Source organism: Thunnus thynnus, chromosome 11, assembly GCF_963924715.1.
Source record: "Thunnus thynnus chromosome 11, fThuThy2.1, whole genome shotgun sequence".
Taxonomy (NCBI): Eukaryota; Metazoa; Chordata; class Actinopteri; order Scombriformes; family Scombridae; genus Thunnus; species Thunnus thynnus.
In genome coordinates, this window is record NC_089527.1 from 1,501,454 (window position 1) to 1,517,312 (window position 15,859).

General features: G+C 39.5%; 1 protein-coding gene across 1 annotated transcript in view; it reads left to right on the forward strand.

The window, feature by feature from the left end:
- Positions 1–419, forward strand: part of LOC137192182 (titin homolog) — a 196,854-nt gene extending 196,435 nt beyond the window's left edge. Inside the window, exons 32-33 of the mRNA XM_067602693.1 lie at positions 44–119; positions 292–419. Coding sequence (XP_067458794.1) covers positions 44–119; positions 292–419 — 204 coding nt within the window. The remainder of the gene's footprint in view (positions 1–43; positions 120–291) is intronic.
- The last annotated feature ends 15,440 nt before the right edge of the window (positions 420–15,859 follow it).

The window sequence follows — 15,859 nt, forward strand, 5'->3', positions numbered from 1 at the left end:
TTTTGAGCTAATTTCCAATGTCCAATGTCTGTTTGTTTGTCAGACTGGAAATGTGGAAAAGGAACTGAGGGCAGTTCTTCAGAAACTGCAGCTGGACATATCAGAAGAATGTTTTGACTGTATGCAATGTTACACTTACACTTATAGTATTTCAACAAATTTTACTTTTACTTTATCTGTCTTTTTTACTTTGACTTTTATGTCTTTAAAAATACTTTTTTATTGACAGATAACAATCAAGCAGTATATTATAATATGTTCTGTGATGAACAGTGTCTGTGTTCTCTGTAGCTGCTGAACTTGTGGTCAAGGATTACATCACCAAGATGGCTGGCAGAGACTTAAAACATCTTTTGGATTTCTTTCATCATTTAAGGAACTCCATCAAATCTAACAAAGGTGATTATATACACTTCTGAGAAGAGAAGGAACGCACAAGTAAAGATGTCAACCATTGAATTCCCAGTTTTTTTTAATATACTGCAACATGATGCAGGTGTAGCTGACCTTCCTGCTCAGCAAAAAAAAAGCAACCAACGTCACACTGCATTGGCCAATCACATACATGCAAATTCTCATTCCTGGTGGATTACTTTGTAAGGTGAACGACGTATTTGACTGTTTACCTCACGACTAACTCCATCCCGTCAGCGTCCACAGGTGATGAGCAGGAGTCATCAGACAAGAAGGATTCAGGACAACAGAGCAGTGATGATGGAGCAAAGACACAGGTTAGTCAACATGTTATAATGTGTCTGTTCACATGTGAGAAACCACACAAGCTTCACTCTCTGCAGCTGTAGAGATCTTTGAATAATGTGTAATCACTCAGCCGATCAGAGTTTAGACTATTCCCTCGTCATCTGACCACAGCAGAGTGTGGGCGTCACATGACCTCTCTGCTGGAGGAGTGACTGTTGTCAGCTGTAACTACTGCTTTACTAATAAATGACAGATGGTTGATTCACTGTCACTGTAGTATCGTAACATCGCAAATTGTGTCGAAATTTATGAGAGAAGCTGCTGCAAAATCAAACACAATAATATAATAATAATAATAATAATAAGCTTTATTTATAGAGCACCTTTCATGACATAAAATGCAGCTCAAAGTGCTTCACAAAAGAAATGTAAAACATAGATACAGATATATACACATGCACAAGCACATAGATACACACACACATGTACATGTATATATATATATATATATATATATATATATATATATATATATATACACATATGCATGCGTATATATATGCATACATACATGTACATACATATACACACACACATACATATTAAACAGGATAAATATCAGTTAAGACATAGTAAAGGAGTAAAAGACAAATTCTAGAGAAGGGATAAAATCATCAGGGTAAAACAAAATCGATTAAAGGCGAGGTCATAGAAGTAGGTTTTGAGTTGCTTCTTAAAACTGTCAACCGAGGTGGCCTGTCTGATATGAGGAGGGAGCATGTTCCAAATCCTCGGTGCATAACAACTGAAGGCAGCGTCACTGTACCTCTTGCTGTTCGTCAGTGGCACCTTCAGCAGACCAGCACCATGCGATCTGAGGGAGCGATTTGGAACATACTCCGACAGGCAATCTGACAGGTAGGAAGGTGCTAGCCCATTCAGAGCTTTAAAAACAAGTAAAAGAATTTTAAAATCTATCCTCAATGCTACTGGGAGCCAGAGCAAAGATGCTAACACAGGAGTGATGTGAACTCTTTTACTGGTTTTTGTTAGAATTCTTGCTGCAGAGTTTTGGACGAGTTGCAGTCTATCAATAGTTTTTTTGGCAAACCAGTATACAGTGCGTTGCAATAATCTAACTGTGAGAGTACAAAGGCATGAGTCAGTTTTATTGCATCCTCCAGGGAGAGGTAGGGTCTGACTCTTGCGATGTTTCTCAGGTGATAAAAGGCTGTTTTAGTAACATTGCTGATATGATTGTCAAAATTGAGGTCAGGATCAAGAATGACACCCAGGTTTTTCACTATTGGTTTTACCTGTAGGGCCAGATTTCCAAGTCTATTTATTATTTCATCTCTTTGAGCATCCATGCCAATGATAAGGACTTCACTTTTGTCTTCATTTAATTTGAGAAAGTTGCCAGTCATCCACTGCACAATACTGGAGAAGCAGTTTAGTAGAGGGTGTAGGGCATCCTTATTGTCAGGTGCTACAGATAAATACAGCTGGGTGTCGTCAGCATAGCAGTGAAAATGAATTCTGTGTCTACGAATAATTTCACCAAGTGGGTATGTTGTATCAAATTGTTGCAGAAAAATGTATCAGAGCAAAAAACTCTCCTTTGAAAATAAAAAGGGAGTCAGAGGTCCAAGCAGCAAAGTGTTCTTTAATGCCGGCAAAAAAGGGGAGCAATCAGCACTTTTACAACGAACCAAATCGCTCCAAAGGTTTTTTCTTTGGGGCATTGTTTTTATTCCCTTGGGTCGGCTTAGGTCACACCTTATCATCCACCCTCCCTAATTTTTGACCAATTATTATGTATGATTATGATTCTTCTACCGTGCCTCTATACGTACATTGTGATTAACTATGGTTCATGAGATTATAACTACACCAATACAAATTGTATCACACTAGCCCTTATTGCTTATAAACTTATAAAATCAATCTGCATAGCTTAATATTGTCTTTAAGCACACCAATGACATTTAATGAAAATACACCACAGATGTAAAGAGAAAATAACAAGGGACCAAGAATCGAGCCCTGAGGAACACCGTAGAGAACGCTTTGCTTCTCGGAAACATAGTCACCAAGACTAACAAAGTAGTTTCTGTCTGTGAGGTACGTAAACCAGCTCAGCGTGGTTCCTGAGAGACCGATCCAGCTTTCGAGTCTGTTCAGAAGTAGAAGAGGAGGAGGAGAACAAGAACAGAAACGTTCTTTTTATCTGCGCTCATTCTAAGATCATCTATGACTTTAGTGAGAGCAGTCTCGGTGCTATGTTTACCTCTGAAACCAGACTGAAATTTTTCATAAATATCATTGTTATGTAAGAAAGCCTCTAGCTGTATCAACACTGCCCTTTCCAGGATTTTACCCAGAAAGGGCACGTTGGATATGGGCCTGTAGTTACTCAGAACAGAGGAATCCAGTGTGTGTTTTTTGAGCAGAGGCCTAACTGGAACAGTCTTTAGTGTATCCGGGAAGATACCTGACTCTAAGGAACAGATTACAATATCTAGAACATCAAGAATAAAACTATCTACAACCTCTTTAAAAAAAGAGATGGGGATGGCATCGAGTGAGCAGGTGGAGGATTTCAGTTGAGAGATGATATTCCGGAGTTCCCCTTCACTAATTTTCCTAAAAAAGTTAAGATTTCCTCAAGCAGTGCCGGCATATTTATGATTGGTAGTGTTTATAATACAAGTCCTGATGCTGACAATCTTATTTTCAAAGAACGAGGCAAACTCCTCACACTTTGACTGTGAGGGAATATGGACATGCTCGTTAAAGTGGGTGGGTTTTAGGAGACGGTCAATGGTTTCAAATAAAATTCTGACGTTAATAATTTTAGAAAAACTGGATCGCATGCTGTAGGTTTGCCGACAGCATTTGAGTACCTTGCCTGTTGGGATGAATCCCATCTCTTTTGAAGAGTGACTCACGATCCCAGAACAGGTTAAAATTGTCAAAAAAAGCCAAGTTTTGAACGCTACATGCTGAGTGGAGTCAGGTGTTCAGGCTGAGAATGCGGCTAAAGCACTTAGCTCCGCGTCCGAAAGAGGGAATAGGCCCACTGATAAAAACAGACTTTCCAGTGTCCTTTAAAACATTAAAAAAGGAGATTAAAGTCGTTTTTGGTGCGCTCAGACTCCCGACAGGAAGTGTCGTTCGTCCCAACACGCAGCGCTATACGTGAGATGGAGGTTGGGAGTGAGGACAGCAAGTACAGGAGTTTGTCCAGAATCACGGGTACTGTGGCACCAGGGAAACAGTGAGTAATAGCATTAATGAAACAGATATCCCTGGTTATGGAGTCACCGATGATTAATGTAGTGGGGGGAATGAGAAGACGAGGAGGTGAAGTGTGCAAGCTACCTGGACTGGGCAGCGGGCACTCCTTCTGCAATGACAGCTGTTCAGGTGGGAGAGTCTATGCAGGTGGGCAGGAGCGAGGAGACTCAGCCCGAGGAAGATTTCCCGAGCGTCTGATGGCGGGCTCCTGCAGCATCCTATAGCGCCTATTCCTGTTCGTGGAGCAGCGACCCGCCCGTTCTGCGCTGGCCACAGGTGGAGGAGACACAACGGTGACGGGAGGGGCCGGAGTGGGGTCCGCTGGCATGGACGTCGGGGGGTCTGCAGGGGCATTACCAGGATGGACCGGAGCCTCATCCATCAGGGAAATGAAGCGAGTAGAGAGAGTGAAAGGAGGTGGCAGAGAGACTCTCCCTTTGACTAAATCCCTCTTTTGGCTGCGATGAACCACCTCGGCCCAGGATGGCTGGGACGGCATCGGAGTGGAGCTGTGGACCGGGGCCATTCCCGTGCCGACCTCTGGATCAGCTGGCAGCTCTAATGCAGCGGCGGTGGTGGTAGTGTCCGGTGCCCCTGCAATCAGCTCTCGTTCGGAGGAATGGCCACTTGCTTTGGCTGCAGGACTCTCTGGGCAGGCTGTGCCGGTGTGCACCGAAGGCAGCCACGGAAGGGTGGCAGCAGAGGCCGAGATCAGCTGTGGCATTGGGGAGGAGAGCGACCGGGCCGCCAGGGCGATAAGGCTGGAGGATTGCATATGGGAGATATGCTTTGCCTGGGCGGCGGCGATGGAGATAAAGCTGTCAATCAGCTGATCCTTTTTTTGAAGTTCTGTCTTTAGGTGGTGGATATCCTCCTTCAACTGTGAGTACTGATGATTGCAGTCCACACACACAGCCATTATGGCTGAATTTACTGTAGAAATCAGGTCCTTAAAACCGCTTAAGATCTGCGTCCGATGATTGAAAAACCTTATCCAGTTAGAATGTAGGGTTAAAACGACCAATATCTAAATGAGTATTGAATAGATATGGCATAAAACTGGTTAAAAACTGGATAAAAGGCGATTGACACAGCTTCTGGTGGGACACAACTTCTGGCGGGCAAACACAAACCCAAACACCGACGCATGCGCCCCCACAGAAAAACTCCCAGAGCGACTCAAGATGGCAGCTCCTAATAATGCAATATTTTGGCTTCATTTTGCATGGCAGCTGGGAGTGGAGACACGTCGTCCATCTTTATATACAGACTGTGGTTTTAACCGCCCTGTAACCACCTCCTGTCTCTCCACAGGCTGACAAGTCCTCACACTACCTGCCCAGCAGCAACCTGCAGACTCACACAGACGGGCTGCTGAAGCAAGTAGCACATCAGACACAAATGATTTTCTGGAGTTTTTGGAGACCAAGCAGAGCTGAAACTGAACTGGACTTAGATTCATCAGGTGGAAACAACATGTTGCAATGTGACTTCTGGATGTTTGCTAATATGTTAGCCCCAACTATTTTATAATATGATAATGTGTCATGTGACATGTTAAGATGCAGGTTTGAGAAAGTAAAGTTTATTATTTTTGTTTCAGGAAATAATAAAAAATCTCAGGCAGAGAGATCTTTGAAGCTCTCTCAGCAAGGTGAGTTTACAATACTGATAGATTTAATTTTACATTTTGTAAATGTATAAATGTTAACAATGTTCTTTCAGCAAGGATTTTTTTTTTTCACCAACTTCACGGAATTCAGTCACAGTCAAAGTCTTCCTGGTCGTTACTGGTGAAACCTTTGGTGCCCATGAAGTCATACTGGAGCAAGTAAAGAAAAATAAACGGCTAACGGTGGAAACCACCACAGACCTCCAGGGATGTGACGTCATCATCGTCTTCTGTCCAATCAATTCTCGTCTTCAATCAGATGTGGAGGCAGCCATGAGAAACATTACAGGTGAACTTTTTCTTATTATACAGCTCAGTGCTCTTTATGTAGACGTGTGGACAGTAAAGGTGGTGATGTGTAATGAGCCTGACCGGAATTAAACTATACGAGTTTTTAAAAAGTTGGAATTAAATGTACAAGAATGTTGTAATTTTAGTGTAATCTGTAGTATCAGTAGGGATGGTATCATGACAATGTTACTGATACAGGTATCATCAGTACTGCTGCTGATCGTTATTGAGTACTTATCAGTAATCTTATTAACGTCCTTTCATTCATCCATTTTCTGCCATTTATCTGTGTTTGGGTTGTGGTGGCAGCAGACGGAGCAAAGTAGTCCACAAGTCCTTCTCCACAGCAACGTCCTCCACTCCTCCTGGGGGCCAGAACAGACATGTGATCCCTGTCTGTGGAGTTCTGTAACTCTACTCTCTGATCACACCAGAACATGGAGTAAAAATCTCTATCTAGACATTAGAAAAGACAAGGAGACTAGGGTAGAAAACATACTATAATTGTTAATGCTCAGTTGTGGTCTAAAACATCTCACTTGACTGCTTTGTAAGATTATACGCTGCTCTTCATTTTATTGAAACTATGAAAAAAAAGGCTGGTTCAGATCAATGACAAGACTGGATTCAACTTGCAAAATGATCCAAGATGTCTGATCGTAAATGTTGTAAAACTGGGCCGTTCACTTCAAACCAACAAGAACAGACAACCGTTTTTATAGCAACAACGCAGTAGCATACCTCACTACTTCTGTGTAGATACATTGCATTAAGTGGATTAGCTGGATTTCCATTTGTGTTTACTTGGCAAGAAAAAAGAAAGAAATGGATGACAGTGACAGTGACACCTGCTTGCAGTGTTTGCATGAACACTTATAAATAAATGAGCGAGCTAGGAAACCGAGGATCTGGAGCCATATTTGGCTACTACTAACTTCAAGTAGAAATAAACTTTCTTGCTTTACCTTATCATTAAAATGTAAATGTTTTTTATCTATCTTTCATCAATAAAAGTAAATGTTTGACGCCACCGTATACGATCTCCAGAGAAAATGATGATGATGATGACTTACGGCAGAAAGGAAATGCGTCAACCATTGCACCACCAAAAGAGGAAGTGGAGAGTGTTTGTAGCAGTGGTGTACTCTCTCTCTTGTGTTGTGTTAAAGGACGACACGCACACTGTCACTTTTCAGCTCTGATCCAGATTTATTCCGCCTGGTAACAAACACAGTGGTATTAGTTCTCCACAGCCAACTCTCACAGCAGAAGTTGAATAAATTAAAGCTGCAAGCAGCGTTAGTCGGGACCTCGCACTCTGGCCCGTCGGGGTCAGATCATTTTGCTTTTTAAAAATGAGGGATATTTCTTACAAGTGTGGTGTGCTTTTATTTTGAAAGTTTGATTGACATGTGTACTGTCAGGTGTGTAGGGACAATAAGTAACTGCAGCTGGACACAGAAAAATACTCATATATTTGAATGGAGAGTGTGAACGAACCCACACCTTTTTGAACATTTACTGCTTCCACATAGTTTTAGATACAAACTTCATTTGAACTTTAAATGAGTCACGAGACTTTGACCTACAAATCTTGAATTTACATGTTTTTTCTATCTTTTACTGTTTTTGAGATATTAGAGTGTGAGTTTTAAAGTCTTTTCTTGCTCCTCCTGTGATTTTATAATGAGTGTGTATTGCAGAATGTTTCACAGCACTGAGGGAGTGACATCACCAGGAGCAGTTGGAGAGGAGGATTTTAGAGTACGCTTCTTGTGAAATCTCCTCATAAAGCTCATGACTTTGGCCAAATCTAACATTAAAAATCATATTTTAGTAGGAAGTTCTGTGGGGAATCCATTAATACAGGTTTGAAAGTGGTCAGACTTACAGTTTAGACATCAACAGCCTCTGTTTGACACAAAGTTCATGCCCATAGATTGCCTCCCCATTGTTTTACATTGTAAGGTGTGATGTGGCACTGCAACTTTCAGGGCTTATCAAATCCAAAGCGTTCGACTTATTACAAAGTTTTTAACAACTTTTTTTTCAGCACAGTGTCATAAGTCATGTATTAAAGATTGAAGCCGATACCATTAACAACCTCAGAGGAGATAGCGTTTGTTTGGGGTCCAAAATTGGAGCAAAGTCTTATTTTGAAAGTCTGATTGTGGATTTCTTGTTGGATTTAGGTCAGGGGTGTCAGTGTATGATTTGTAGGTCTCGATGAGACAAATAATTGAGTTTTGGTTTGATCTCTCTACGACATTCCTACAGGCTGTGGAGGCCATTTTAGTTACATAGGTGGCGCTAGAGAGCACATTTTGGCACTTTAGGGGTTAATTTTTACATTTTATCAAATTTTTCACCAGACCTGATATGTCACCAAATTTGGTGAGTTTTTGAGCATGTTTAGGGGGTCAAATTTAGGTGTGATGTCCCGTAATACTAAAGAAAGAAAGAAACAAACAAACACACAAAAAATTAAAGCTGCAAGCAGCGTTGAATGGGCCCTTGCGCCTCCACGCATGTCAGGCTGCAACGAAATCGAAGGGCTTCTGTCATGGCCATGTAGATGTCTTCAGACCCGGGCTGTTTTCAGACAGTGCAAGAAGGAGATAAACATCACTTCCTTTGTCCACTATTTTGCCTGCTGCTGGGGCTACTTCACTGAAATTTCATAGGGGGCGCTATTCAGCCAGTTTGCATCACTGATGGAATATTCTCACGTAGACGTGTTCAGGCTGGGAGAAGATTGGTGCAGACTGGAGCATTTACAATAAAGTTATAGCAACTTCCTCTGTCATGGCGAAACATCAAATCTCAACGTTGTGAGAATTTTCTGCAGTTAGACATGTCTGTCTTGCTCACACCTGTGTCATCAAAATTATGCAAGTTTATGGCCCTTTCACTTGAATTTCAATTAGTAAAGTTTGGTTGTAAAACAAATTAATTTCCTAATTTTCATCAAGTCTATTTTTAGAAAAGTAAAGACTTTTAACCCACATGACCTGGTCAAAGTTTGATTGACATGTGTACTGTCAGGTGTGTAGAGACAATAAGTAACTGCAGCTGGACACAGAAAAATACTCATATATTTGAATGGAGAGTGTGAGCGAACCGCCAGGTGCTCAGGCCCTAATAAAGGAAAAACTGCAGTACAGAGCTACAAAGTTTAATTTTGATGGTATTTTTCTACAGCACTTTATCACTAAACTGTCACCCTCACTCCATTTTTTCCCTTCCCCTCATAGGTCATCCCCACTATTGAATTATAAATATAAGACCTATAATTAATGTAAAATAAATGATAACACCAAACTTCATACAAAGTTTGTATATCATGTACTGTATGTATATAGGCCTTTCTGCTGTATCCTACAAAAATGAGCTGCATTCAACCCCCACACCAGTGGTGGCTGGTGACTGAATTGGGGAGGACAGGAGGAAAACCAACATACTGCATCAAACTATATCATTGTCCCCCACCTGATGAAATCGGAGGGGTAGAGGGCAATTTTATATGCCAATAAAACAATTTGCTTTTAAAAACTAAAAACCCTGAGTAGTGTTAAGTCTGCTTCTTTATAGACATTTAGCATATACATATTGTTTCTAAACAAAGAAGAGCTCATTTTAGCCATGGAATGGTTCAGATGTGTGATTTTACCAACTAAGTGAAATTCAAATTTATAGTATTATTCTATTGTGACAACAGATTTATGTTCTCATCAAAAACAGACAAGATATCACATGATTTACATGTGTTTCCTATGTATTTTCTTAGTATACAGAAATATATAAAGTACCACAAAGCTTATAATGTGATACAGGAACAGATCAGTGCTGAATACGAGAAATACTGAACACTAAAAACATTCACAGATCTAAAAGTGAAGGTTCACATCAGAAATTATTAATGCATGTATCAAATACATGACTTACACACTCTTATCTATGTACATGACATACAAAATATAGTCTACAAAGCTGACATGTTAACACTAGGGGTGCAACGGATCACAAAACTCATGGTTCAGATTGTATCACGGATTTGAGTCACGGATCAGATAAAACTTTGTTCTCTATTTATTCTGTAACACACTTACAGCACAAAACAGCAATGAACTTTTGCCCATGGTCTTAAATGAAAACATTCAAGACAAACAACATTTAAGATGTCCAATGCTTAAATAAAATTAAATAAAATATATGAAATATTCAATGCTCAGTTATTGCAATATGAGGCATGATACCTTCCTCTTTTAAAGACGGTAGTGAATGAAACAGCCTCTGTCCACATCATCAAAACTTGATGATAACTTAGAAACATGAACACACGTCTTGTCCTGCAGCTTGTTGAACGAGCCACCAAACAAACATTCACCGCTAACGTCAGTTAGCAGCTAGATGCTAATTAACTGCTCAGCTGCAGCACATCAAACAGCGTGTAAACATACCTACAGATGTCACTTCGGACCCGTTAGATGCTGGTTTGATCGTTACCCTTCAAAATCCCTGTTAGTGACACGCTGTCTGCCCATGACTTGTACTTACAGCAGTTTGTTCACTTTGTCTTAAATGAGACATTAAATTTTGCAATTAATCCGCAGTTCATATGCCTGCTGAACCGTGGGGGGCGATCCGTACGGATCACGGATCAACTAAGTTACGATCCGTTACACCACTAGTTAACACTTGTTATTCTAGTTACTTTAAGCTTATTACTCAATATACGGCTCAGCTTAAAAACGAACTAAAGAAACTGTCAGAAGCAAGCAGCTAGACCTCCTGCACACTAATCATAGAACATCAACAAGTGACTGAACAACCACTCAATTAAAAACGGGATCAATTCCACATGAATGAGTGGGTCCAGACAGCTCACTGTAACTTCAACAAGAAAACTACCCACAACACATTATATATATGTCTCTGCTGCATTCTTGTTAAGGAGATAAATTCACACAACAGCCACACAGAGAGACATTTAACCATCAGAGATGAAATTAGCGACCAAAGAGACAGAGAGAGAGAAGCTGTATCTGACTCACGTCATCTGATGTCTTCTTCTTTCTATCATGGAGATAAAGTATTCATGTCATAACATCCATTTGTGACTGTTGGTCATCTTGTTTGTTAGTTAACAGAACTTTATGGCTGCTGCTTAACCAGTCTGATATCATTAGCAACAATGACAAACAAGCTAACTCTCCTGGTTGTTTTTCCGGTTGCTTCTCTCTCAGCCGCTGTCTGGCGGTGTCCTGCTGCTGCTGCGCTGCACAGTCCAGATCATTTTTCCCATTAGCTTAACAACAGTCCTTGACAGTCCTTCCATGGATGTATAAAGAGTCCTTCAGGCTGCTACAACAAGCCAGCTGTTGTGTTGACTAACGGAAGGAGCTATCTACTGCTGCTACTCTGCCTTACAGTGGAGAGAATTGAAGATGAATTCTGGAAACTATCATTGGACCAACTCGATGTCAATATTGCATTGTTGTTGATTGATTAGGGAGGACAGCCTCCCTTGGAGCATCATTTTACGTGTCTTTTCCAAAGAAGAGAGAAAAAATATGTTGTAAATAATACTGAGATTTGGTAATGGTTTTTTCAACCAAATATTCTTTTATTTTTTAATCTTTTTCTTTTCATCTCCTTTTTGCCTCTCAAAAAATAAAGAGGAGGAAAATAGAAATAAAATAAATAAAAATTTAAAAAAAATAGAGGAGGATCAACCTCCTCTACCTCTATGGACCAGCCTACACTGTGTGTGGCACACACCCCTCCCCCCTCCTCTCTCTCTCCCTCTCAGTTGGAGAGGAGAATGTTAGAGTACTCTTCTTGTGAAATCTCCTCATAAATCCCATTACTTTGGCCAAATCTTACATTGAAAATCATATTATTTTGTGGGAAATATTTTGAAAGTGGTCAGACTTATAGTTTAGATGTCAGAAGCCTCTGTTTGACACAAAGGTCATGCCTCCCCATTGCTTTACATTGTAAGGGTGATGTGGCACTGCAACTTTCGGGGCTTATGAAATCCAAACCGTTTGAGTTATTACAAAGTTTTTAATAATTTTTTTTCAGCACAGTGTCATTAGGCATGTAATTAAGTTTGCAGTTGATACCATTAACGCTCTTGGAGGAGATAGCGTTTGTTCGGGGGCCAAAATTGAGGCAAAGTCAGGCTAATTGCAGACTTCCTGTTGGATTTAGGTCAGGGGTGTCAGCAAATTATTTGACAGACATTTAAAAGCAGAGAGTTATTTGATTTTAACAGCAGGAAGAAGACCATTACAGCAGCCGTACAGGTAAAGTTAAAGTTTTAGCTATAATGTAACTATTCTGCATTAAAATGTCTAAAAACAACTAGACCTATGTTATATATTTTGTTGAATTGTGTACTTACATTATCCCAAATGTTTCCAACAATTCTCAAATCCAGAGAAATCTGTAACTTTAATCAAGGTAATGTTGTGCCCTTAAAACAGGGAAAATAGTGAGAGGAGAGGGATGAAGAAACTGGCACACTTCTCTTACCTTCACTTGTTACCTTCACACATTTTTCCCGTATGAATACACTCAGGACCAGTTTCCACAACTAAGTTATCCTCCTATTTTTTTCTAAATAATGTAAATTATATTTTTAACCAGTGTGCAACATAGACTTCAAGTTAGATGAAATACAGTTACCTAACTTATGTATTTAAGCTGACACATGAACTAACTTCTTACAGTAATAAAATAACATTTTTAAGCACCATACAGAAAGTGTGACAAGCTAAAATGCGAAAAATGACGGAACAACAGTAGGATGCTAGAGCAAGACAAGCTAGCAGTAGCTAGCTTACACGGTGTTAAGTGTTAAGAATTAGCCAGAAACTCTTTAACAACATAAAAATATAAAATTCACCTCTTTCTCTTAGAATGAACAACAAGGACAAAATAACAATTATCAACAACATGTGTCGCTAAGTTTATAGTGCTTTGTGTATGATAATTACCTTAAAACAGGGAAAATAGTGAGGGGAGAGGGATGAAGAAACTGGCACACTGCTCTTGCCTTCAGTCGTCTGTATTGAGTGAGTGAGAGGAGCGCGATTCCCCCTACTGGAGCCCTGAGGCATTTCCATTAGATTGACGCACAATCAACCCTGAAAAAGAACACACATTACCTACACTCTGGCTACACATCAAATTATTATTAAATTCTTAACTGCTACAGTAACGGTCTGTTTCATTTGGTCGCCTGTCAATGGCGTCATATCCCCTCTACTAAAGAGTATACACACACAAGATAATACATCAGTGTTATGGTTGTCCACCAGAAACTGTCATAAATGGACTTTTATTCAGTTTTAAGCCATATTTTACGATAAACCTTTTAGATGTTGGTAGTTTTTAACCAGATGAAGGATTTTAGTCATTGGACGTCCGAATCTTAAGTTATCAGAGAAACAAGCTGAGCAAACGTTAACATCAGCTTGACGTCCTGTGCTCACCGAACAGCATCAGAGAAACACTGATTTTTTAAGTGAAACTGCTTTGTTCAGTGTTTTTACCTGTTTTAATCACCGGATCTGTTTGTTTTGGAGAGGAGGAGACATCTGTGGATAATTCGGCTCCCCATGAAAACATCCTGAACGAAGAACACTGAAGTAATCCTGTCCTTGAGAAGCTAGTTGTTTAACAATGAAGACAGCTCCCATGAGCCCAGAAATTACATATTGTGCATAACTGTGGAGTTGAGAACTAGTGTTATCATGACTGCAGAAAGCAGCAGCTGCTTTGTTCAGAAAATCCAAATCACTGAACATACAGTGTCCTGCTCTTTTAATCTGCCAGTGTTACTTCTGTTACAGCTGTTTTACTCCTGGTGTTAGGCATGTTTTCACTCTTGCCACAGTTAAGCATTTAAGAATGTAAACCCAACCATGATGTGATCACATGATAATCAGTGATCATCATCACATCACACAGCTGCAGCAGATTATCACTGATATATACTCCATCTCATAACATTTTTTTCTGGGCTCTTGCAAGACTTGCATGACATGCATAAACTATCTATCTAGACACATCATCAACATTTCTCCTGTCAGAAGAGTTCTTGTCCTCACATGAACCAGGATGAAAACAACCTCCACTACATGTTCCTCATATTCCTCTCTCCTCTCCTCTCCTCTCCTCTCTTCAGATGAGAAACCTGTCATCCTGGTGGCGATGCATCACACCCGAAAACCAGAGCATTCAACTGGGAGGACCGCTGTGTCTGAGAAGTTTCCAAATGTTGTGTTGGATGTTCACGTTCTTTTCCATGAGACAGTGAGCGGGTTATTGACATGTCCAAGAAATGATCAATCAGTCAGTGAAATACAGAAAGAGTTACAGAAACTCAGTAAACACAGCTGAAGTTCATGATAGTTTTAGTGGTTTTAATGGCTGCATTTGGAGCAACAACACAAATGAAATCAGTGAAGCAGCAGCATCATTACATTATGTTTAGTCTGTCCTCTTCCATGGTGATGGCTCAGGGGTTCAGGTCCTGGAACCAGCACCTGGACGTTCTCCTGATCACTTTCTTCATATATGTTATAAATCCAATATAATTTTCCATCCTGCTTCATGCTATATTTCTGTGATTGGTCCTTTTTGATCTGTTCTGTACACACATCATCTATTACATGTCTGTTCTACAGAGGGATCCTCCTCTATTGCTCCTCCTGAGGTTTCTTCCATTTTTTTGCCTTTAAAGTTATTTTTTGAGGGATTTTTTTCCTTATTTGAATCGAGGGTCTAAAGGCAGAGGATGTTTGAGCTCCCTGAGGTTAATCTGTGACGTGTGATATTGGGCTATACAAATAAAAACCAACAGGACTTGACATTAATAGTCATTATTAATTAATGAAGTAAAGGGTAACGCTTTATTTTACAGGTCCCTTAATTTTATACTTCTTTTTATTTTTATATATATTTTTTTTTTATTCCCTGCAAATTAGAGAATAATTTGCAGGTATTTAAGGGTACGTTTTTTGGACACCTTACAGAAAGGATGGTGCAATTTTGTACAAATTATAAGAAAAATGAAACAAGTGTTAAGTTGTTTAAGTTGGTAAGTGCCCACTCACTCACTCAAGACTCTAATATGCTAATATGTAGTTTGACACACAAAACTACACACTGAAAAGTATTTTCAGTATTTTCTGTCAGTTAAAGAATTGTTAAGAGTCTAATTTATCAAGAATTTTTGCAAATTAACAACTATGTATGAACCCAAATACAATGAGGAACATGTGCAGACTAAAACAACCTATCACTTTTTCTCAGTTTTTTCTTATTTGTACCAAATTGCAAAATAATTTCTAGGAAATGCTCTAAATTACTGTTAAATATCTGCAAATTACTCCAAAATTTCCAGGAAATTTGTATGGAATTAAATAAAGTGTTATAAGACCTGCTGTCAGCATCGTGTGTGTGGTTCACTGAAATCTGGTTTGTTCCTTTCATACAAATACTTTTAATTAAAGTCGTAAATCTTCTACAGTTGAATGTGAAAATCAAACAGCAACATTAACAAGAAACACACACATGTTTGATTCCAGTCATATAATTGTATGAATTTATACACAGTGGCTGCAAATAACCATTTTCATTATTAATAATTAATTGATTAATTGTTAAGTCTATAAAATATTTTTCAGAAATATGATAAAAACACACAAATGATTGTTTGTTTCTCTGTCTGTTTGGTTATATATAAAAAAAGGTGTGAAGCTTTTGAACCTTTAAAGTGGTTTCATGTTGGCTGAATAAAAAAAAGATTCTCAGATGTTTGTAGTGAACAGAATAATTTCTTCTTGTTTAAATGTTTTTAGTTGTGAAGCAGATCTGTGG